General features: G+C 36.4%; 2 protein-coding genes across 7 annotated transcripts in view; one reads left to right on the plus strand and one right to left on the minus strand.

Moving 5' to 3' along the window:
• The first annotated feature begins 147 nt into the window (after nt 1-147).
• Inos (Inositol-3-phosphate synthase) lies at nt 148-16182 on the plus strand. Its single transcript, XM_034978802.2, has 12 exons — nt 148-470; nt 1217-1389; nt 1678-1790; nt 2614-2771; nt 5514-5647; nt 8705-8825; nt 9454-9604; nt 10428-10519; nt 10959-11067; nt 11671-11847; nt 12220-12395; nt 12631-16182. Exons 1-12 carry the CDS (start codon nt 351-353, stop codon nt 12727-12729), a joined length of 1623 nt encoding a protein of 540 aa, XP_034834693.1. The 5' UTR covers nt 148-350; the 3' UTR covers nt 12730-16182.
• Nucleotides 16183-17171: 989 nt separating this feature from the next.
• aPKC (protein kinase C iota type) overlaps nt 17172-25591 on the minus strand; it is a 269251-nt gene continuing 260831 nt past the window's right edge. For all 6 annotated transcript variants that reach the window (XM_034978789.2, XM_034978790.2, XM_069504908.1 and 3 more), the window contains one exon: nt 17172-25020. The gene's annotated coding sequence lies outside the window, so the exon portion shown is untranslated. The remainder of the gene's footprint in view (nt 25021-25591) is intronic.

A 25591-nucleotide genomic window follows, 5' to 3' on the forward strand; every position in this document is an offset into this window, starting at 1 on the left:
TATAGGTAGGTACTCTTTGACTACGTTGTGGACCACAGACCATAGATAATATATAATATCACTATACTGCCACACTTTTATTTCTGGTCGGTGCTGCCAGTAATATAGTAGATAATCTATGGTGCTGCCCCAGACCAAAGTTGACGTGTGTCGCGTTTTGCTATTTGTAATTTGCAATTGCAGTACCTACCGGTGGTACCTACTTTTAGCAAAACAAATTCACAAATTAATTTGCGGTGGGTGGTTCATGGTTCAGAAGGATTTAATAAATTGCATTTGCAGTTAAATCGGTTTTCATATCGTGAAGCAAACTTCTTGCTTAGCCAGAGAAATCTCGTCAAGTCTTCAAAATGAATAAGACCTCAAACATAACCGTTTCATCGCCGAGTGTAAAATATACCGATGATTTTATTTTCTCCGAGTATGATTACGAGGAAACTTTGGTTACAAAATCGGAGCATGAACTGGTGGTAAGTTTTGATAAACAATACGAATTTTTGGTAAACATTCAAAGCATATTTTTTATAAAATTCGCCGGTTTTCGTAACGATATCGATTTGGGAAGTTTCTAGGAATTCCGCGTAAATTATTATTCTGTTTATATTGTTTTTCCTTCATCGGAAAATATTTCTTATTACATTTTCAACACGAAAAGAATTATCTTTCATTACAGTCACAGTAAAATGTTTAAATAGTTAAAATTGAAAAGTGCAGTATTAAGTGTACAGTAGCCGGCAAGAAATATTGTATACTTACTGTGTTTATAAGATTTCGGCTTTGTAGAGCGTCGTCTCCGCCACTCATACCCATGTGTCGTTTTGTGTGTCTCAATGACAGAGAACCCTCTACAAAACCGCTATCTCTCTAAAGGTTGTACATAGTTTTCTGCCACATACTATTATATTATTAATATGTATTTAAATGCTTAATTTAAAAGTGTTTAAAACTCCTATTGTCTTGAAAAACCCAACATTTATTATTTGATGGTCATGCCTATTAATTATTTTGTGTTTTGAGCCTGAAAAGCCTAAGGTTTCTAGAAGGCACTTCATAATATGCCCAAAACACTACAAAAATAATTTGTATAAGCTTTTCCATTATGATTTGCATAGAGTGCCTTTTCGCTCAGTATGTCAGTGGTGGAATTATGAAAAATTGTATCTTAATGTTAACTTTTCAGGAACTTCCCAGTTTACACAAGTCTTTCTTATTCCAGGCTACACCCTACCACATGTCAATGTCTATACGCACAGGTCGCAAGGTGGGCAAAGTGGGAGTGATGTTAGTGGGCTGGGGAGGTAATAATGGGTCCACTTTCACCGCAGCTGTGCTGGCTAATCGCCACCAACTGTCGTGGAATACCAAGAATGGACAGATGGATTCAAATTGGTATGTAGAAATAGTTCACTGTACAACACTGTTCTTGTACAGTATGCGGCTGAAAGTAATGAACATCAACCTTTAGAAAGAGACAGTTGGTTAATTTCGGCTTTGTAGAGCGTTATCTTTCTCGCAAACTACCTATGTGACATTTTGTCAGTAATTGTATAATAATTATATATGTACATATTTATTGTTGAAGTACCTAACTTTGCAATGCCCTAACGGGGCTTCGTGTGATTATGGAAGCGAATGAATAAACAAAATCTAGAAATTGCCAATAGGTTTCTTGTTCAGGTTTGGATCAATAACACAAGCATCAACAGTCAGACTGGGGCTTGATGAAAAGGGAAATGATGTGTTTGTGGCCATGTCACAGCTCTTGCCTATGGTGCATCCTGATGACTTAGGTGAGTACATAGCACCTTATTCAAATGCTAGACACAGCTTTACTCCTACTATAGGTATACCTCTTGACTGAGACGACTCATGGGGTAGTGTAAGAAACTTGCCATTTTGCACTTAAAACTTAAGCTTTTAGATTTTTCCTATAACATAGACCACTACTCGGATAGGATTGGGAGGGATTTAACCCGGCGGGAGTGTGGGGGGGTGTAGCATACCCCACCAATTCTTTTTACTGGCGTACATTTTTTTTATTATAAGTTACGTGTTAGTGGCTTCGAGTAGCTGAAGCTAAGGTAATGCGGAGGGGCACAGTGACATGATCAAAGTGTTCCCTCAGCCGGCATTCGAGATACACACGAGTATACGTGCGTGGGGCAAGTGATTTGTATAGTGAAAAAGGATTGATGCCTCTTATGGAAGACTGTTTTGATTTGTAACCAAAAATTAACCATAACTTTGGTAATGAAAACTATTCAAATATATTTATATAATTTCAAATAATGACTGAGTTCTTCATTAAAATATAAGTATAGGAATTGTGTTTTAATAAATAAAATTAAAATTTCAATTAAATTTGACTATTATAATAATATACAGGCAGTTTAATTTACGGGCATATCATACCCCGCCACATACTCGATGTAATATTTTGTCACCACACTAATTTATTTTACGGCCCTGGATACCACCCATTTAAGGGCTACAAGATTTTTAAAATCCGCACTGACAAAATTGTAGGTCTAGCTAACGTCGACTACTTTCAAATTATAATAACAGACAATTTCAAACAAACTGTTTAGTACAATTTATTTTATTTCACGCTAGTGATCGACGGTTGGGATATAAGTCCGATGAACTTGGCAGACGCGATGGTACGTGCCAAGGTCATAGACTACGATCTGCAACAGAAGCTTCGCAAAGAGATGCTGGTAATGAAACCAAGGCCCGCCATCTATGACCCTGACTTCATTGCTGCTAACCAGGTTAGTACAGTGCAATTGACCTTGAACTTGCACAGTGGGTAATTGAATAGATTACTATATGAAGGGGCGACGGCTGGGTGTCAATGCCTCTGACCTTGAACTTGCACAGTGGGTGATTAAATAGATTACTGTATGAAGGGGCGACGGCTGGGTGTCAATGCCTCTGACCTTAAACTTGCACAGTGGGTGATTAAATAGATTACTGTATGAAGGGGCGACGGCTGGGTGTCAATGCCCCTGTCCTTGAACGTGCGCAGTGGGTGATTCAATAGATTGCTATAGGAAGGGGCGACGGCTGGGTGTCAATGCCTCTGACCTTGAACTCCCGCAGTGGATGGTTCAAAAAATTGCTATATGAAGGGGCGGCAGATGGGTGTCAATGCCTCTGACCTTGCACTGGCGCAGTAGGTGATTTAATAGATTGTTATATGAAGGGGCGACGGCTGGGTGTCAATGCCTCTGACCTTGAACTTGCGCAGTGGGTGGTTAAATAGATGGCTGTTTGAAGGGGCGACGGCGCGGCTGTATATCTTTTTTTTAATTTTTATTCAGATACAAGTTAGCCCTTGACTGCAATCTCACCTGGTGGTAAGTGATGATGCAGTCTAAGATGATAGCGGGCTAACCTGGAAGGGGTATGGCAGTTTTTTTATTAAACCCATACCCCTTTGGTTTCTACACGGCATCTACACTATTGGCCGAAGAACATAGCTTTTGTAAATTCAGCCAAATATACAATAATGGCGATTGTTGAATTCACAAGTTCGGCAGCAGAGGTGCGTTGTCCGTAGGGGATAGAATATAATATAATACATATATTATATTTTTATTTAAGAAAACTTTTAAATTATTATATATTATATTTTAAATAGTTTTAAAAATTACTTGCTTTAACGGTAAAGGAAAATATCGTTAGTGAAGTCCACTCCGCACTTGGCAGCATGGTGGTTCATAGTCTAAAACACTTTACCCTTCTCATTCTGACTTCTGAGAGGAGACTTGTACTCAGTAGAAGGCCAGCTATGGGTTGAGATGAGAGATAGCTACATCCTATTCCTACCGGCTACCTATAATCTATTTAATTAGTCAAACCCGCCAACCGATATAGGTGTAGTACGCGACAGGTTGTGTCGAGACGGCAATCGGGGTGGGAACACCCCGGTCACCCGCACAGCCCCCGTACTAACCCGGTGCGGGATTGACGTGCGAGTGCGGGGCGTCCCCCCGCCTCATACCCCGATCGCCATCTCGACCTGTCGCGTACTATAGGTACTAACTACTAATGCCGCAGCCTAAAGAGATAATTCATACAATCGGTCATTAACGGAGACGTTGCGGGTTAGTAGAGACTAGACGTATTATTTTGCTTAGTAGTGGATTAGACGTTCGGGTGTCTAGGACGTAGGTGCTAGGACCGTAGTCGGCTTTCCGCAATCATCAAGGGCGTCGGCTCACTGTATGTATTTACGCTGTGATAATGCTATACTATTTCAAACCGAGTAGTGAACTGCTGACGTCATTCATGGCCAGTTGCAAACTGCATATTAGCTATTATGTAGGCACACTTCCTGAACCTGACATTGTGTATGCAAATGACATTAACGGCCGATTAAGTATAATAAGTATAAACGAGTTAGGTAGGTATGCGGTGATAGCTTAGTGCTTAACATTGACATCGTATTTAGGTCTGAAGTTCATACAACTCGATTTAGTCTGTTTGTCATTTTCTTCCTGGGTTTCTTTGCCGCACTTAGACGTAGCCGTCCGTTGTACCTACGTGATTTGTCATTTTATTGATATGGTACCTACCTAGATGATGGGTTTAGATGTTTAAAAAACCCGTGGGAACTTTTTGATTTTCCGGGAACCATAGTCTACGTCCGTCTCCAGAGTCCAGGATGCTATTTGTGTAGCCTGTACCACTACCAAGTAGATGATAGTCGCAACTTCGTGCGCGTGGATTTAGGTTTCTTAAAAATTCCGTTGGAACTTTTTGATTCTCGAGATAAAAAGTAGCGTATGAAACAACTCCACGATACTTACTTAGAATTGTTTTAAATAAATAATCTTTTATAAGTTTTCATATACCTAACCCCAATCGCTACCTAAACACCAGGATGCTAAATGGGTCTTATGCTAATTTTATAGTTGTAACACTTGTAACATAACCTCTCACGTGGCAGGCAATATCTAGGTCACGCGGCCCGTAGTTTGCTTCGTAGATAGAATCAAGTTCCGTGTTAAGAATAGGTGTATTTTGGATCGATTGAGGTAGACTGGAGGACGAACATAAATAGTCTATACAGTTATCAGTACTTAAGTACCTACTGAATCCACGGAAAAATAAGCACAGGCACTACGTAATTAATGATAAAGCCAGGTGTAATAATATAATATGAATTGCGACAATATGTTTATAGAATAAACGGTGAAAATGTACTGAAGTAAATTTTAGTGGTTACAATGCTGTTTTGAGCCGCTCATTTTTAAGTTCCGTAGTGGAAGGATGCTAGCGGGACCCCATTACTAAGCCTCCGTTATCCGTCTGTCTGTCTGTCAGATATTGAAGAGAATTTTGAGCGAGAGACCACGAGTCTGTTGCTCTTGTGTTTAAAATGTTAATATTAAGTACAGAGATGTACATTATTTTCTGCCGCGTACTGTACCTACTGTAACAGACAGATAGACAGACGTACTTTCGCTATAGTTTCGTATGGATAATTTAGATTATTGACCTACCAGGCGGATCGCGCTGTGAACCTCATCCGAGGGACGCGCTACGAGCAGTATCTTCAGATCCGAGCCGATATCAAGAACTTCCGTGACAAGAACAAACTGAACAAAGTTGTTGTGCTCTGGACCGCTAATACAGAAAGGTACGTTTTTCCTTGACGAGATCTCTTTCTCTACGAGAACCAGAGTAACCGACATAGCTGCGGCATAACGGGTTGCAAAGTTGTTTTCTTTTAATAGAGATCGAGCAAACAAGCAGGCGGGTCACCTGATGTTAAGTGATAACCGCCGCCCATGAACATTTGCAGCATGCTCATATTCTGATACAAGTTAGCCCTTGATTGCGATCTCACCTGGTGGTGAGTGTGACGCAGTCTATGATGCAGTGTACATGGAAGCTAAGCTAACTTGAAAGGGATATGGCAGTTTCGTTAAACCCATACCCCTGATCGGTTTCTACACGGCATCGTACCGGCACGCTAAATCCCCAATTATCCATACATAGAATTACTAGCTGATGCCCGCGACTTCGTACGCGTGGATTTAGGTTTTTAAAAATCCCGTGGGAACTGTTTAATTTTCCGTGATATAAAGTAGCCTATGTCCCTTTCCAGGTCTTAAACTATACCCATGCAAAAAACCACGTCGATCCGTTGCTCCGTTGCGACGTGATTGAAGGACAAACCAACAAACACACTTTCACATTTATAATAGAGGTAGTGATAACATTTACCGTGAACTTGGAATGAAAAGCGATTATAAATTCTTGTTGATAATAATATTGTATGTGTACCATTTTTTTTTTTTTTTAATTCAATAATACAAGTTAGCCCTTGACTGCAATCTCGCCTGGTGGTAAGTGACGATGCAGTCTAAGATGGAAGCGGGCTAACCTGGAAGGGGTATGGCAGTTTTTAATAAACCCATGCCCCTTTGTTTTCTACACGGTATCGTACCGGAACGCTAAATCGCTTGGCGGCACGGCTTTGCCGGTAGGGTGGTAACTAGCCACAGCCGAAGCCTCCCTCCAGACCAGACCAGAAATTTAGAAATTATGAAATTCCAAATCCTTGCTAGGAATCGAACCCGGGACCTCCCACTAATAGGACCACAGCGCTTACCACTGCGCCAGGGAGGTCGTCAAACCATTATAGTGAACTAGCTGCCCTGGCGAACTTCGTTCCGCCTAACAGTCGATTCTTTTTCAGGATTTTTTTTAAATTGTTCTCTCCGTAAGAACCATCCTCGTACTTCAAGGAATATTATTAAAAAAAGAATTAGCGAAATCGGTTCAGCTGTTCTCGAGATTTGCGATGAGCAACACATTCAGCGATTCAGAGAAAATATAAACCATGAACTTGGAACGAAGTGGTTACGTTTCGAACGATAACATAAATAATTCTAGTAGGCCTACCTACCTATATGTTTTCTTATATAACGTGTGAGCGCGAATCGATCGAATGATTAATAGGCTTGTAGTGGTGATAATCTAGTCGTTAAAGATTCGGCTTCTAACTTTTTTAGCAATTAAATATCACTTGCTTGCACATGCAGATGCAGATTGTCTATGCATGTATGAGTTTTCCCACAATGTTCGCAAAGGTGTGTGAAGTCTGCCAATCCGCACTGGCCAGCGTGGTGGACTATGGCCTAAACCCTTCCCTGTCTGAGAAAAGTCCCGTCTCTCTTCAGTATAGTGGACTGGCGATGGGTTGAGATGATATGTTGAGGCATTTTCTGATAACCTAGTAGTTTTGTCGATATAATAGATTCTAGCCCTATAAACTACCACTATACAAAAAACCGGCCAAGTGCGAGTCAGACTCGCGCACTGAGGGTTCCGTAGTACAGTCGTATTTTGCGACATTTTGCCCGATAATTAAAAAACTATGATGCATAAAAATAAATAAAAATCTGTTTTAGAATGTACAGGTGAAGACCTTTCATATGATATAGTTTCACTTGATATAGTTATCTTACTTCGAAAATTGAAAAAACTAATTATTAGTTCATGACCACAATTTAATTTTTTTTGTGTGATCTAACCCTAAATTCACGGTTTTCTAATTTTTCCCCAAATGTCAGCTATAAGATCTACCTACCTGCCAAATTTCATGATTCTAGGTCAACGGGAAGTACCCTGTGGGTTTCTTGACAGACAGACGGACAGACAGACAACAAAGTGATCCTATAAGGGTTCCGTTTTTCCTTTTGAGGTACGGAACCCTAAAAATCACATCATTTTATTATTACAGTCCAAGACCCTATTTGATTGACCCTAAGAGATTGTGTTCTACCGAATCGGCCCTAATTTTCTACAACACACTTCGTAGAATCTGATGTATCAGCCTTGGTTAGGTAAAATAGTGCATATTGCTTACCTATTATTGTTGACGGTGAATGAAATTATCACGCCATGTGAGTCAGCATGTGATGCAACTAGTGCGTCAATTAAATCCGGCATTCCGAACCAGTGGTAAATTAAACCTGACTATTCATAAGCACTTTTAAAAAGTTGACATGAATAAAAAAACATTCTATTCTATTCTATTCTAATCTATTTGCATACCGTTTATGACCTAAGTATCTCTTTGTAGAAACTATATGAGAGTTTATGTATTAATTTTCATCTAACTTAGCAGTTTAGGATGGAAACGTTATTGTTACGTTACGTTAGCCAAGTTTAATCTATCTCCATTCCAAATTTCAGCCAAACCCGTCCAATAGTTATTGCGTGAAATAGTAACAAACAAACACACACAAGCAAACTTTCGTCTTTATAATAATTAGGGCGATTAACGGACCTAAGTTAATTAAATAATTTGTCATTAATACCTTTCAGATTTCCATCCGCTCCTTTAACCGTTGAGATCTTGATACCTAATGAATGATATATTTCCTAAACCCCTAAATTTTCAGTTATTTAGATTTTAAGCAATTCAAACTCAAACTCAAAATTCTACTCTACTAGTACCTATTTGTTTTTATCATAGACCATGAAATGTTTCTCCATAATGTTCTCAAAGGTGTGTGAAGTCTACCAATCCGCACATGGCCAGCGTGGTAGACTATGCCCAAAATCCTTCTCTGAGAGGAGACCCATGCTCTGTAGTGAGCCGGTGATGGGTTGATCATCATGATGATGAAATATAAATGTCACATGGTTAATTAAAAAGAAGATACATGTAACTTTGTCGTAGGTTCTGTGAAGTGATGCCCGGCGTCCACGACACGGCCGACAATCTCGAAAAAGCTCTCCGTCAGAACAACTCGGAAATCTCGCCTTCCACCATCTTCGCACTAGCTGCCATCGATGAGGAAGTGAGTATAGTTTTGTTATGGAACAATTACTTTCATTAAACACTAGCTATCCCGCGACTTCGTTTGCGCCGACTACACAAATATCGAACCCCTCCTTAGAGGTTGAATTTTCAAAAACCCTTAGCGTATGTCTACGTTATAATATCTCTGCTGTCCCAATCCCTCTAGTAGTTTGATCAGTGCGTTGATTGATCAGTTAGTCAGTCACTTTTTTCTTTTATATACATACTTAGGACACTGCCACATTAAACAGCAGTGCCACCTACCGGGTCCAATCGTATTTTCAAACCATCCAGGGAGCTATTGAAATATTCAGGAGGAGTTAAGTACACGTACAGAAGTGCGACGTATATATAGATAGATATATATTAAGATTTGAAGATGTCCTTCTCAAGGTGTTAAATAATTTTTAGGGTTCCGTACTTCAAAAAGAAAAAAAGAACACTTATAACCACACAAAAAATTAAAATGTGTTCAATGTTCATGAATAAATAAAATAGTATGTTCACTTTTCAAACTACGATAACTATACCAAGTGGAGTAACATATGAAAGGGCTTTACCTGTATATTCTATTGTTGTTTTTGATTTATCGCACTTGGCCGATTTTTTATTTTACTTTTTTTCAGTGTTGTTACATCAATGGCTCGCCTCAGAACACGATAGTGCAAGGGGTGGTGGAGCGCGCGGAGAAGAGCGGCGTCTTTGTGGCCGGAGACGACTTCAAATCCGGACAGACCAAACTCAAATCTGTTCTGGTTGACTTCCTGGTTTCAGCTGGTGAGTTTATGTTCAAGCAGAAACACTCAAAAAAACAAATGAGTAAAAATCAAAGCATAGTATTTTTAGGGTTCCGTATCTTTAAAGATTACCATATGTCGTGTCTGTCAAGAAACCTATAGGCAAAAAATAAATTTGGCAGGTAGGTAGGACAACAAAAGAGAAAATCCGAAAACCCCGAATTTGTGGTTACATCGTAAGAAAGAAACAGTACAAGTACAGAAAGTAAAAATACACTAAAGCACTTGACATCATATTGCGTCTCAGTAGGTAATGTGTGTTTCTGGTTATACACGCTGAAATTTTAGTGGTTGTCTTCCCGCGGCAGAACGATTTGCCCTCAGTAGTACTATAGAAATTTTGAGTTAAAAAGTAAAATTTTTTTTGTTTTGAAATAATAATAAAAAAATCATCAATTCGAAAGTGTGAAAAACAATAGTAATTAACTAGACGTAACTTGAATAGTAGGTAGGTACATCCACTCAAACCGCGCTGCCAATGAACTGAAAAAGTTTAGAGCAAAATAAGCTCTCGCGCGTTGTGATACGGCATAAACTAGCCTGTATTACTATTGGTTCGAGTTCTCATTCGATTTTTTTCAAATTAGAGTTATTCTCGATTGCAAATTTGCCATTTTTGACTCTAATAATTTTTATATTTATAAATCGATTGTAATACCACGACACAATCATTTCGCTTCGGGAAAACAACCATTACAATTTCAGCGTGTGTTATCATAGTCGTTGTTGATAACCGATAGACGTCCACTGCTGGACATGGGTCTCTTGTAGGGACTGATATTTTTAGACTATTTTGTTGGCAGGTCTGAAGCCGGTGTCGATCGTGAGCTACAACCATTTAGGTAACAACGATGGCAAGAATTTATCTGCACCCAGGCAGTTCCGCTCCAAAGAGGTAAAATAATTCCTTTAAATTACTGTCAACAAGGCAAGAAAATTGTCATTTGATCAGTACCTAGTGAATAATAAGTGTTAGGAATTTCCCTGAGGGATAAGATCCGAAATGAGGACATCCGCAGGAGAACCAAGGTCACTGACATAGCCCAAACTATTAGCAAGCTGAAGTGGCAGTGGGCAGGTCATGCCTGTCGTAGAGGCGATGGCCGTTGGAGCCGGAAAGTCCTTGAGTGGAGACCGCGTTTAAGTAAGCGTAGTGTGGGACGCCCTCCAGCACGATGGACCGACGATATAAAGAGGCTGGCGGGAAGTAGCTAGATGAGGAAGGCTGAGGACCGTGTGTGGTGGCGCTCTATAGGGAAGGCCTATGTCTTACAGTGGACGTCCACAGGCTGATGATGATGATGATGATGAATAAATAAAGTTAATTGTTACAGATAACAAAGAGCAACGTTGTAGATGACACGGTGGAATCAAACCCATTGCTTTACAAGCCGGGAGAGAAACCTGACCACGTGGTCGTCATCAAATACGTGCCCTATGTCGGTCAGTATCATTGTACATCAGCCCAAGAAACTCCCTACATCTTTGATTCTATCTAACAGTGACAGTCTTAAACATGTTCCTAAACATGTTCCTAGCTTATGCTCGCGACTTCGTCCGCGTGGACTACACAAATTTCAAACCCCTATTTCACCTACTTAGGGGTAGAATTTTCAAAAATCCATTCTTAGCGGGTGCCAACGTCATAATAGCTATCTGCATGCTAAATTTCAGCCCGATCCGTCCAGTAGTTTGAGCTGTGCGTTGATAGATCAGTCAGTCAGTCAGTCAGTCAGTCACCTTTTACTTTTATATATTTAGATTTAAACTAGCTTATGCTCGCGACTTCGTCCGCGTGGACTACACAAATTTCAAACCCCTATTTCACCCTCTTAGGGGTTGAATTTTCAAAAATCCTTTCTTAGAGGATGCCTACCTGCATGCCAAATTTCAGCCCGATACGTCCGGTAGTTTGAGCTGTGCGTTGATAGATCAGTCAATCAGTCAGTCAGATTATGTACATTACGTCAACGTACGATGTGTACGTCAACATACACTTTGAGTCAATGTATACGTCAAAACAAACATATTTGATACTTATTTCAGGTGATTCCAAACGGGCAATGGACGAGTACACGTCAGAGATCCTGCTCCACGGCACCAGCACTATCGCGGTGCACAACACGTGTGAGGACTCGCTGCTGGCCGTGCCGCTCATACTGGACCTAGTGCTGCTGGCCGACCTGTTCTCCAGAGTCGCATTCCGTAGGGATGCGTTACATGGTACGTGGACATTACCAATATTATTGCTAATTATCATAAATATAACTTGGAAAAATGACGGCCTTTCATACGTACTTTCATCTCATATATATATTCCTTAGGAGTAAAATTTCCAAAAATCCTTAGTGAGCGTGCGTTGGTAGATCCCCCCTAGGTGGACAAACGACGTCAAACGAGTCGCAGAGAACACCTGGATACGAGCAATGGACAGCGATGATGATGACTGAGAATAACAGGTCCAAATCTTTTGCTGTCCTTTCCCGCGCGGAGCAATATGAATATGAAAGGGATAGTCTCTAGGACCTGTTACTTTAGTTCACAGATTGTGTGCAATACAATTGGCCACAATTTCATTTAAATTCTCTGTTCCAGATTGGAGTCCCATGCACGCAGTACTATCTCCCCTGGCATATCTGCTCAAAGCCCCGATGGTGCCTCCCGGTACGCCCGTAGTCAACGCATTGTTCAAACAACGCGCCTGCATCGAGAACATTATGCGGGCTTGTCTTGGCCTGCCGCCATTACATCATATGCAGCTTGAACACAAGGTAAATAAAATTTACAACTACCCACATTCAAAAAAAAACTTTAAAAAGTAGGTTGGTATCATGGGAGATTGCGGATTTGTGAAGCATTGTCTCTGTCGTTGAGACTAACAAAACGTTATATAGGTATGAGTGACAGAGACAACGCTCTACATAGCCGAAACGTCATTCTAAAGTACATTACTATACCGATGTACATTACTTTCTGCCGCGTACTGTAACTGTTATTTTATTTCAGGTACCATTCCTAATGTCTGAGCTACATTCAGGTGCTATGTTCAAATCTGCGCCGCCGACGAAGAAGCAAAAAATAACACACACTAACGGTGGCCAATAAGGTATCGCAATTTAAAACGTTCCCAATAAAAATAGAGAAAAAACTTTATTTTAATAAGTATATCAGTATTCAGTGTTCGGATATAGTATATTATTTCTTAAGTATTGAAATTGATTTTCTATTGCATTCCTCACTTTGAGAGCACAAAACCGGTGTACACAAATTTTTATTTTCACCTAATTTATTTTTCATATACACCATACCTACACTGATTTTAGGTTCATTTGCGCCAACCATTAAAACATGTAATAAGGTTAGTTTTTCTTTCTTCTTAAAAATCTTGGAATAAACCTTACAAAAAATGACAGCAACTTAGTATAAGTTTTTGTGTAAAAGGCTATGATATTATATAATTATATGTAATAAGAAATACATACGTTACTTATGCGTCTAAGATGAAGACATAGAACTACCGCATTTGGATCACACTAGTAGATAGCTATCTACAACGTCAGTTAAAGTTAACGCAAAAACCGAAATACGTGGGGAATATTTTTACACATAAAGAATATATACAAAATTTCAAAAATATTTAATGAAAATTTACGGAGCTATAAGCTTGTTATGTTGAGTCGTTGTCCTCGAAAAACATGGTCACCCCAAGCGAGCGGCTGTGAGCGAACGGGACGGCTGGTGCCGATCATGCGCGCTCCCGCTTGCGCGGCTTGAATCAGCTGGTGCATGCGGTCATTCCACTAGACGTTCAAACCTGCACGATTTTAAAGTATTTTTTGGTCAAAATATAACCCGTAGTAAAAATGATTGCAATCGATTCTGTTACTGATTCTGAACGAACTACTTTCAGGTTTTGCGTATACTAAAACTAACTTTGTCTATCTTCTACTCTTGTGTGTTTTGTATCTTCTGTCTTATTCATTAGCGAGCGTCATGAACGTGACATATCTATCGTATAATATTATTGGAAAACGAACTTTTCATTTATTTGTCATAAAAATTGGCAGACAATACCAATTTCAAGTAAAACAGTTGCTTTACTCAAAGACTTATCAGATATTTTTTTACCGTAGTAAAATATACTCCTATTTTGTTACAAAATGTATCTCGAATATTCTATGTCTTAAAATAGTTAAACTATTTGTGGACGTAGTAGTAGTTTAGTTCGTTTGGTTTTATAAGAAAATATAATTATTGAGTATTTAGGGCTGTGTGTTGATTTTGTACTTTAGTGAGATGATCTAAACCAAAACGTTTATATGCGTTCGTAAGAACAAAATGCTTACAGTACGCGGCCGAAAGTTATGTACATCGACCTATAGGAGGAGATAGCAGATTTGTAGAGCGTTGATTCTGTCGTTAAGACCGACAAAACGTCATATAGGTCATAAGTGACAGAGACGACGCTCTACAAAGCCGAAATGTCATTCTAAAGGCTGAAATGATGTACATTACTTTCTGCCGCGTACTGGAATTACTAGATCAGAAGTTGGTATAAAAACCTACCTATAAAAATATTTAAAAATCTAGAGCTTTGTTTTCCTTTTACAGTTTTATTACGGTCAGTGAAAATGTGTGATTAATACATTCCGATTCAAAATTATATGAAAAATATTTTCTCCAGAACTAAAAATTAAAATGCCTGTAACTTTGTAAATCTTTGTTGGATTTTAATATTTTTTTCGGTGTACGTCATTATTTTTATCCTAGTTTATAGTAATAATATTTATCAAATTCAAAATTAGGCAAATACCCAATTTCTGAGAATACAATATACAGTATACACCCTGTTCTAATATACACCCTCTGACATCTGTTTTATGGTGGATAGACGGAATAAGCCAAGCAATCAAAAGTTGTAATAGATAAAACTGCCATCATATTTAATTATTAGTAAAGGATTTAGTTATTGTTTTGTTTCTTAATGATGTGAAACATCATATTCAAATATTTATCATCTGTTACAGTTGAACAGAGTTGAGGTCGGGTTCCTATATTCAATCTATTTGTTGCCCCTGAGATTCATTGCCCCTGTTCTAAAATTTTGGACCTATTTACAATTTTATGTCATCTATTAAAATTGATTGCTTATAATCGTTTCATTATAATCGAAAATTATGTAAAAATCTAAAAAAAAACTTAAAAAATTAGAATATTACTATATTCTTGTTGTTATTACTAAATAAATTTATATTATTTATTTATTTATTTGGTTGATGTTTAAAAAAGTTAATTAATAATCTCCTGTTGATCGGTGTTGTGAAACAGTATTAGAATTTATCTGATTTATTTTAGTAAATTATAGCACCCAGTGTATTTTTCGAATTAAGAATTTAAATTATTATAATTTATTCGGAAAGAATTCATGCATTTATAGATATTATATTAATTAGAAAACTGACTGTCGAAATTTTGAGGGTATTTAGCAAATACTAGTTAGTAGTTACAAAGTAGAATATGGCTATAACTTGGGACTAGAATGCATTCTTTAAGTATCAATTAAATTTTGTATCAGAAAAAACTAATTATTTGCTGATCGAACAAATTGTATCCAAATACTTCGAAACTTTGCTTCACGTTCTAGCAGCAAGTTAGCCTTAGGCTCGTTATACACGAACGAAAGTATCACGGCGATTGAGTTGTCTTTTGAATCTAGTAAAATATTTAGAAACGACGCGCGTAAAACTACTTTTGCATGACGATTTGTCACTATTTTATAAAATGCGTTTGTCACTGTTACAAACATTGGCAACTATCGTCTGAGCGTTTAGCCTTAACGGTCATAGCGTCTAAAATTGAAGCTCAAAGTCGTCTAAAGCATGTAAGAAATGCTCAAACGCTCCCTCCCGAACATAATATGACCCCGTCGTACACCCTTATTCACAATTATTACTGTGAGGTCTAACAGCGCGCTTGTACGCACAGTGTAGGTTCAACCAATCAAATTACTGTGCGTTCGAGCGCACTGCGAGACCTCAAAGTAATGATAGTGAATACGGGTGTAAATAGCCCAGGAAAAATACGAGACAGTATGAAGGGGTCTTGCATAATTAATTTCTTGAACGTCTTGAAACCTAAGCTGCTCAAAAACAGCCGCTTATCTGCTGAAACGAAGCATTTTGTTTAAATATGTCAACGTGCACTATTGTCGTTCGTGTATATGACGCCTAATTATTATTTTTTCAATATATAACGCGTGAAATTTAACTCCTCACGCACCATTTTAACTTATTGTGCCAAATTTCATGCCAAAAGTACGATTTTAGTCCTTATTTTAAAGGTGAACCGTACTTTTGACATGACAGTTGACCCAGAGTTAAAATGGCGCGTACGGAGTCATTTTGTACGGACTATACTTACAGATACTCGAATATATATTTGTAATTGTTAATCATTACAAATGAATCCTACGTGTGTAGACTTACAAAAAGGCTATGTATACTTACTTAAATTATTTTTTGTGCACTTAAATGAAAATAAATCGATGTCCTGATGGGATTATGAGTTTTCATCATCATCAGCCTGTGGACGTCCACTGTTGGACATAGGCCTTCCCTAAAGATCGCCACCACACCCGGTCCTCAGCCTTCTTCATCTAGCTACTTCCCGCCAGCCTCTTTATATCGCCGGTCCATCGTGCTGGAGGGCGTCCCACACTACGCTTGCTTAAACGCGGTCTCCACTCAAGGACTTTCCGCTTTACTTATGACGCTAAATTTTATGAATTATAATTCACATCATTTAGGTCCTACGAAGACAAGACTAATCGAAAAGATGGCACCTAGTGATTTAGATTTCCATTAAAACGCTGGAAATATACGCTGTATACGCTAGAAAAGGCGTGCTGCTGGCAAATATTTCTTGAGTAAATTTTTTTTAAAATACGCATTCCTACGTCATTATTCGCTTTCCGTACAACGGTGACGTTAATTATGAATAGCCCCCATAAACTACCGCTATACAAAAAATCACGTTTATGACTATAGTCCAAGACCCTGTTTCAGTGCTATATCTGATGGTGCGGAACGCTTCGTGGTGAGAGTCCGACTCGCCCTTGAACTTTTTTTACGTTAAAATTGCGTACATTCGCTTGTTCCACCTTAAAACAATCATCCGAGTAAGTTACATCCTATATAGTGTATCTTACTCGGAAACGTGTGCACCCCGGAATAAAAATAATGGGGGTAACCATAAACGATAACGTATTAGGCGTTAGAGTATACATACACCCTATAGGCGGGCTCTTTAGGGTGGATATTAAGAATAAGCTCTTTTCATCACGCCAAGACGAAAGTTTTTTGCACTTAAATTTTTCTTATAGAACCGCGTTCACACTGATAAAAAAATTGCATAAAGCGTCGAAAACTCTACTGTAGTCTAAAACGAAGTAAATTTAGTTTCCCCACAACAATTTTCGCCGAATTCGACTCTCATCGAAATTTTTACGTCGCAGCTTTACCTATAATAAATGTAAATAAAAGCTGGTGTCAGATTAATCATTCTTTATTTTCAGTTAAGCATAGAATAGTACAGTACCTCAAGTTCACCAGTCTAATTTGACAATACGTCGACATCCACGCACCAAGCATTTCACAGAGAAATCGTATCAAGTTACAATCATATTTATATTGGTGTTTTACAATACACATACAAATTAAATTAAATAAGACACCTAAAAAATGTGTGTATAGACCCTAGGCCTCGGTTCGGTAACCGAGTGATCTACAGCGAACAAACAAAACTAAATACAATATTTTGTTAAAAATAAAGCTAACTATAATTTATACTTGTTTTGTGAAGTAACTTTAAAAATAACCTAAACACTCGAGCAAAAAATTCGGCCCGGTCATAATAGTTTTTATTTTAATTACCGACCCGGATTCTTTATCGCGAGTTTATTAGGGCAAATACATACTTTTAACATGTAACGCGACATTTTTACAAGAACTATGACCAGAATCACACTAAGCACGTCCGGGCCTTACTTCGCATTTTAACACGTTTGTATTCTGGTCACTTACAATACTGCCAATAAATTAAATAGTAATTTCGCATCGTTAAAAAATTTTTAGTTTTATAGGGCCGCGTATGTTAAAAGTACGTGTCCGTCTTTTACAATTGTTAATGTCATTTTGTCATGCAGTTAGTACTTTTCTTTACATTATCTATTACTATAAAAAATGTTTGGTAATTTAAATAAAACATTAGAACAAAATAATATATCTACCTAAAGTGACTTTAATTATCAAAAAAGATTGCAATTAATAGTATCTAACTGTTATTAAAAAGATTTTACATAGCACTTTGTGATGTCGCTTCGAAAAATAACAATGCAAGAATGAATTCAATTACAATGGAATGATTAATAAGTAATTAAAAACTAAACAATTAATAATAATAATTAATTAATACCTAAAAGTATCAAAATACTAATTAAATACTTAAAATTAAAGTTTCTACACGCAGGCCTAGAGGCAACGCAACGACGCAAATAATAAAAGGCCTTGTCTCTATTACATTGAAATTGCAACTAAACTCCCAAGCAAAGAATCCGGGTCAATTATTGAACTAATAAAAACGATTACGATTGAGCCGGATTATTTGTTCGCGAGATGCGCGAAATGCATTTTATGATTTTTTGACACTTGACATCAAAATAGCAGTTACAAGTGTGTTACGATTTGAATGGCATAGCGAATAAGGCCTCTCGGTTATACTATGACATCAACATCTACGAAACAAACATAAGGGTAACAATACACACGACGTATAACAGTAGCGACCGTACATAATATTATACGATACAATATCGAGCGGAAAGAATCGACGCGCGTGTGAAACATATCTAATATCGATATCGGTGCAAAATGTCTAATAGATAGTCTCTACGCACTATTTAGAATAGTTGTGGACACAGCCGCCGCCAATGATCCGATATACAATACATTAATTAAATACACTTGCAAAGAGCAGAGTCCGGGTCCGTCACAAAAACCTTATTTTTTTCCGAAACATTGAATGAAATAAAATATATTATAAATATATTAGTCTCAATACATACTTAAATATGTATTTCGAAACGATTTCCAATATTTATGAATTTTATTTAATCAAAGTTATAAAACGGTTTTTATTTTGTACACTTTTGGGACCGAACCGGATTCATTGCTCGCGAGTTTATAATAAAGTCTTTTTCATCTACATTAACAATAATTTGTAATATATTATTATAATAATATACCGGTAACCGATTTTACGATTTTTTTGTTAATTTAATATACACGATTTAAATTTGTTTCAGTGCTTATTAATTATTATCATTATATATTTCTTTATTTATTTAAACGTTAATTTTATAAAATTCGTTGGCTACCTAATCGAGTGTTTTTTTTTAAATATTTAGCTTCGAAAGAAGAAGTTGGATACTACTTTTAGGGAGTGGAATATATTTTACATTAATACAAGAGGAATTATGTATTTCCTTTCCTGATAAGAGTTTTAACGTGTTAACATGGGATTCCAAAGGCAGTAACATACTTTTAACACACGACGTGAAACCGGAGGAATTGTGACGTGTGTTGAGCAGTGATGCCAAATGTTTTCTTAGAAAACGCACTAAACCAATCTCGAAAATGCTCCAGATAGGGCTAATTTTGTTATAAAAAAACCGTTATATAAAATTATTTGGAAGAGCAATACGGGATTTCTTTTCCCTTTGAAAAATATTTCTCTGTTACTTTCCATTGAAATCGCTAGGCATAGGCTATCCTGTTGTCATGTAAACATGAAAACAGAACAGGGATGGCATGCAGTGCTGCCACAGTCTATACGGTAAACAATAATTTTAGATGCATACGATAATAATCTATGTAAGAAGTAATGTCAGTGTTGTTAATATGTTTTAAACGGAAGGAATTTTTAAAAAAGTGCTAGATTATGCACTAGTTATGAAATAGTTACTGAAATATCAAAAAATTTACTATCTAGTACAGAAAGCACCATGTGGCAACATTGGTCTTGAATATGAGCAGAATTCGACGACCGAAGAAGCGACGATGGGTCGGTTGTTTCAGAGCAATTTTGTTAAAAGTATGTTTCCGCCCTAACTCTTCTATGACTGAATACTAAAACGCTGCCTTTTTAGCGCACCTCAAATATTAAGTGATAATTTCTTTTTGTTTTGGTGCTAGCAAAGTGCTAAAAACTACAGTTTTAAATTTGAGGTGCTCTTAGTTCTTAAGAATCGTTTAAATATTCTGGGAATGTCGCTCGAAATGCTACTAAAAATAATTTTCATACAGCTAAACATATGAGTACTCACTACAATTTACAAAGGAGCATGAGGATGAAATGTGCCATATTATAAAAACATTTTTAGGAATCCTTTATATAGATTTTGTAATAACCTACTTTGTCAATATATTACCTAATATTATCTTCTTTACAACTTTCAACGCGAACTTTACACATTACCTACTATTCATTTTTTTTATCGACGACAAAACAAAAATTTTAACAGCTTGGAAATGTACAGTTGTACCTTTAAGTTATAGAAATTATAAACCCCAAAAAATTATTTAAAGTTATTAGATTTTAGTTCGTATTACTAAGCCAATAAATAAAACAATTCAAAGTCACGTGACGAATTTCACTTCTCTTTGGCGCAATCTTAAGGCCGAGCCGGAGGCAAACAGTTTCAACGCGACGCTATCTTGAATTATTCTTTTATATCGGAGAAAGTTTACAATTTAAGGCTGAGGTATAGTGTGTACTTAGACTTTTTTAAACTTCAGTTTCAGTTTAAATGAGACAGAGAGGAAAAATATATATAAATCTATTTCGTTTTAACTCTTAAGTAAAGTTAGAGCTATTTCAAAGTAAACTCTATAAATCTCGGCCTCTGACATGCTTTTTCATTGACTATACACTTTCCTTCATAATCTATTCGAACAATGAAGCTACAAATCTAGCTTATATCTAGGCTTCTAGGGAAATCTAATTTGATTACTACCTGCTCCATAGAGGCCTTTACTCGATTATGATATTTAAAACTAAACCACGCAAACAACAAACTTTTGTATTTTGTGATTTTATTTCAAGATTTTTGTACCAAGAGTTCGTTGAATCTGAGTTTGAAGCGTGGTTTCGGTTTAAATTTCATAAGAAGTAAGGTCCAGGGCATATTTTTTCACTACAGTTAATTCCTTACGTGCCTTCTTTTGAGCAGTTGCCTGTCTCCAAAAAGATAACTACTACAATACAATTTATTGCTCGAAAACAATTTTTAAATATACCCCCAATATTCGTTAAAATCTTTGTATAGATTTTTATTCGATTTAATTTATACCCTAGTATAGTATATACGTATTGTAATTTGTAATATTACAAAAATTATAGAGAATTTTTACAGTGACCCGTACGTCTTTGTATATATTTTATTTTCTAATCATTAAAATTTTAATAAATTTTCCGAAAGGCATTATAATCATAATAATTTTGCACCTAATATGATGCGTCAAATTTTAGAGATTGTATACATTTTTTCCCATTTGTCAATATTTAACAAAATTTATAATAATTTAAACACTTTTATCGCATGTTTGTTTGTAACTTTTATCATTCCCTTAATTATGGCAGTTGGCACAAAGGCAAATGTCATTGATATTTGGATCAAAAAGAAAATTAACATAAAATATTTTTGTATATTTGTTTTAGCTCATTTCACACTACCTACGGGATATAATATAATTTATATTCCATAGTGTGAAATGAGCTTTATAGTGACGCATCAGATATTTAACGATATCTTTCTTTATGAATATTCTACACGATCGTTCAAATATTAAATATACAATATCAAATATTAAATATTTCAATATTTCGTATAGTACATTATATACTTATATTATGTACATTTAGAAGCGTTTAATCGAATATTCTCTTATAATATATCAGGTGAAATGACCATGAATTGTAGCCATTTCCCGAAATAGGTAGATAGTTTTAAAATACGCTTTATTTTAACCCACTAAAGTCGAATATCATATGTTCAGACGAATATCATCAAGTATCATACATTTTACATTTGCTGCACCCGTTTTGATTAGTATTGTAGTTATCGAGACGCGCACAAACTCAGCACCAAACAATATAGATCGCAAACCAGCCACATCAATTCCACAGTTATTTCACTATTCATGGAAGATCTATAGGATTCCTTTTGTTAATACATTATACACAGTTTCATTATACTTTTAATACAAAATCGGAAACAATACTCAATTGTCATACTCTAATAACATACGATTTTTACTTGAGAGTGACTGGTGGCAAATTCAAGCAAGCCCCTTTAGAGTTTAATTTCAGTTTATTTATCCCACTTCTGATGTGGGAGAAGTATGAAACAAATTGGAATTTTTGAGATTTTTTCTTTTTTTTAATGTAAAAAAACCTCTGTATTTTTATCGATTGATTTATGTCAAAAAAAATTAGAGTAGTATAGGTGGACCAGAATCTAATGAAAAATATTGAAGAGGGATTCCGGAGTTAGCAGCGCTGTACTCTGTGAGTATCCTATGTGCATAATGCACTGGTGAATATTGTGGTGAATTATTAATATTCACCACAGATTACTTTGTTTACCTATAATAATAATCTGTGCCATAGACATAAACCAGGCGTCGATTAAGTTTTTTAAGTTTAAACTTTTCCTATAATTTTTCGAATATACTTCGAAGGTACCGAAATAGAATAAAAATGAGATGTACTAAATTTTGGTTTAAGTAATTATGGTACACTTGAATTTAATCACCAATGAATCACAATCGAAACTCGTAAAAATAAATTGTTTTTTTTTGAAACTATACATTAAACATAATCATAATAAGTCTATATAATTTTTTTTTACGAATACACTTTATTTGTAATAACATTATTCGAACAATAGTAGAAAAAATATTTGACGTTACTTATTATTTGTGATTTTTTAAATATGTAGATTATGTGACACATATTAATCTTTCTAGGTAGACTTAAATGCAATGCGGTGCAAATTTTGTATAGTGACCATCGACACGTAGATATTCCAAATTAAAATATTACACTTCTGATTACAAAGTTTTGGTGAAGGGAGCAATTTTAATTAAGATCATCTGTACCACTTTATATAACATACAATTTACTATCAAAAATAATATTTTACAAGGAATGATAAATAGAGAATAAAATATCACTTACATAATAATTGCGGCCTTTCATGTCGATAGTTACTGTGTGTGTGTAATGTGTAAGTGTGTGTGAAAGACGCCGACCTGTGTGAACAATGTTAAACATTTTGAGTCAGTCAGTCGCATGTTATTATTAGTAATTGTCTGTCAGAAAAAAATCTGACGTGCACCGGAGTGCAAAAGAAAGCTTTTTGACAGACAATGAGTGGATTCTATTGAACACAATCTGTCATACCAGGTTAGAATTTATTGCTATTCCTTTCGTAATGCTACCCGCAGAAAAGGATAGGCAGCATTAGTAGATAGTTTAGAGATTGAGTTCAACGGAATTAGCCACAGTTTCTGATTTATTTAGTTAAATATTTTTTTTTGTTGTTTATTGACTCGCATCATATCAAAAGATGAGTTTTAATAATGATAAAATGAAAATTTCGTCCGCGTAGGATTAAATTTTTAAAAGTCCCGTGGGAACTCTTAACCGGGATAAAAAATGGCCCATATCATTTTCCAGTGCCCTGTTTATCAAACGTTACAAGTCTTGTATTACAAGCATTTCTCTTGTAAATTTGTGCATTTTTACAAGAATGCGTTTATCAAAACTACACTTGTAAACTACAAGCTACAAGTAATATCACTTGTAATACAAGTGTTTTTCACACTTGTATTTGTGGTTTTGTTCATCAAAAATGCCTTTGTAGCTTGTAGCTTGTAACTTGTAACGAAAAAGTTGGAGAGCCTCCGTTGACTCTTAATTTATTTTAAAAGTTGTATGCAAGTATGATAGAATAATTAAATTATCTAGTACCTAGTAGAAATAGGTAAAATAACTATAAAATAATTCAAAGGTGTAATTTTATTAAGCTTATCAATGTTGCTCTTTTTAAATTTGACCAAAACGTGTCTCATATACATACGAGTATGCTGGCATAATCTTTTTCGGTAGATACAAGTCCAAGCGATTGACATAGCAATAGTATCTCTTTCCACTCTGCTATTTTTTGGTCTTTAGATAATTTATCAGTAAATGCGCCAAATAAAATATCTTTTTTGTCACGAATTATTTAATTGAAGAATAATTGTAACTTTCGCATCTGATTTCGCCATTTTTTGCGGTGTAATTCGAATAGGTAGCGAAATTTTTTAAAGTCTATCTATTTTTCCAAATTTTAAGTCTAACCTTAATTCATGAAAAATAATGAATTATTTTTAATTTAAACTTTTTGTGTAGGTACTTCCTGTTGGTGTACCGAAATAGAATAAATAAAAGTAGGTAGGTAAATAAAATAAGAAGCAATAGGTTTTACAAATAGGTTATTTAACACAAAATTGAATTATTTGAAAAAAAGTTTTATTTTTAACAATAACTTGACTAGTTATGGTACCGTAATTGCTATTTTATCGACATTTATTACGGTTGAAAAATTATTTTGCAATTTAGCAAAAATAAAGTGTATAAATTAAAAATACAAGTTCTACAAGTCTTGTAACTTCCTACAAGTCTTGTGAAATTATTTGATAAACATAATTTACAAGAGTTTGTAAAAAAGTTCTTGTAACTTGTGAGCTTGTAGACTTGTAATGTTTGATAAACAGGGCACAGATCTTTAACTATATCCACGCAACAAATCACGTCGATCCGTTACCCTGTTGCAGGCAAGGTTGTAAGTTGTAATTAACCACATCCGAAGCCTCTCAACCAACCAAATAATGTGGTCCGGCTCGATGGGTAGGTACATCAAATTGTTTTATTATTGTAAACTGAATATTGCAATAACTACCGAGTTTATTCTTGGTTCTGCTCGGTAGTAAGGGCATTCCTAATACACTTGCATTTATTATAAGAAGGATTATAAAGATGCTTCGCCGTCATTCTTATCGTTCGATCTGACACAGTCGTTCACTCAGGACAGCGCCTGTGTGTTGTGTGTAAGTGTAGTGTAGTTTAGTGTGTAGTGTAGCGTGGTGTAGCCTAATGCTAGGTGCTAGGTGTGCGTCAGCGTCAGTTGAGCGGCAGGCAGAACATGTGCTGCAGCAGCGTGGGCTTGCGCGGCAGCTCGGAGCACACCGAGTCGTAGTCCGACGACGACGAGTCCGGCGCGTACCCGTATGCCTGACGGGGAGAACCGTATATAAGTCAGTAGGGTGAGTACAATTTGCTAACGTTGGAAATAGAAAGCAATGATGAGGACTAGTAGAAGATGCATATTCACTCTTTCCTTGAAGGTGGGATGGGATTCCCTTCGGCAGTATTACAATCGACAAATTCCTTAAAAGTCAGCAACGAATTGGCGGTTCCTCTAGTGCTGCAAATGTTCATGGGCGGCGGTAATCACTTAACATCAGATGACCGGTTCGTTTACTCGATATTTTTAACACATTTCAAACCCCTGTTTTACCTCTGATTGAATTTTCAAAAATCCTTTCTTAGGCGGATGTCTACGTCATAATAGCCTATCTGCATGTCAAACAGTCCGATACGTCCAGTAGTTTAAGCTGTGCGTTGATTCAGTCAGTCAGTCAGCGCTTTTCTTTTTATATATATGGACTAGCTTATTTCCGTGACTTCGTCCGCGTGGACTACACAAATTTCAAACCCCTATTTGACCCCCTTAGAGGTTGAATTTTCAAAAATCCTTTCTTAGCTATGTCTACGTCATAGTAATTACCTGCATGCAAAATTT

The sequence above is a fragment of the Maniola hyperantus genome, chromosome 19, assembly GCF_902806685.2.
Source record: "Maniola hyperantus chromosome 19, iAphHyp1.2, whole genome shotgun sequence".
Lineage (NCBI taxonomy): Eukaryota > Metazoa > Arthropoda > Insecta > Lepidoptera > Nymphalidae > Maniola > Maniola hyperantus.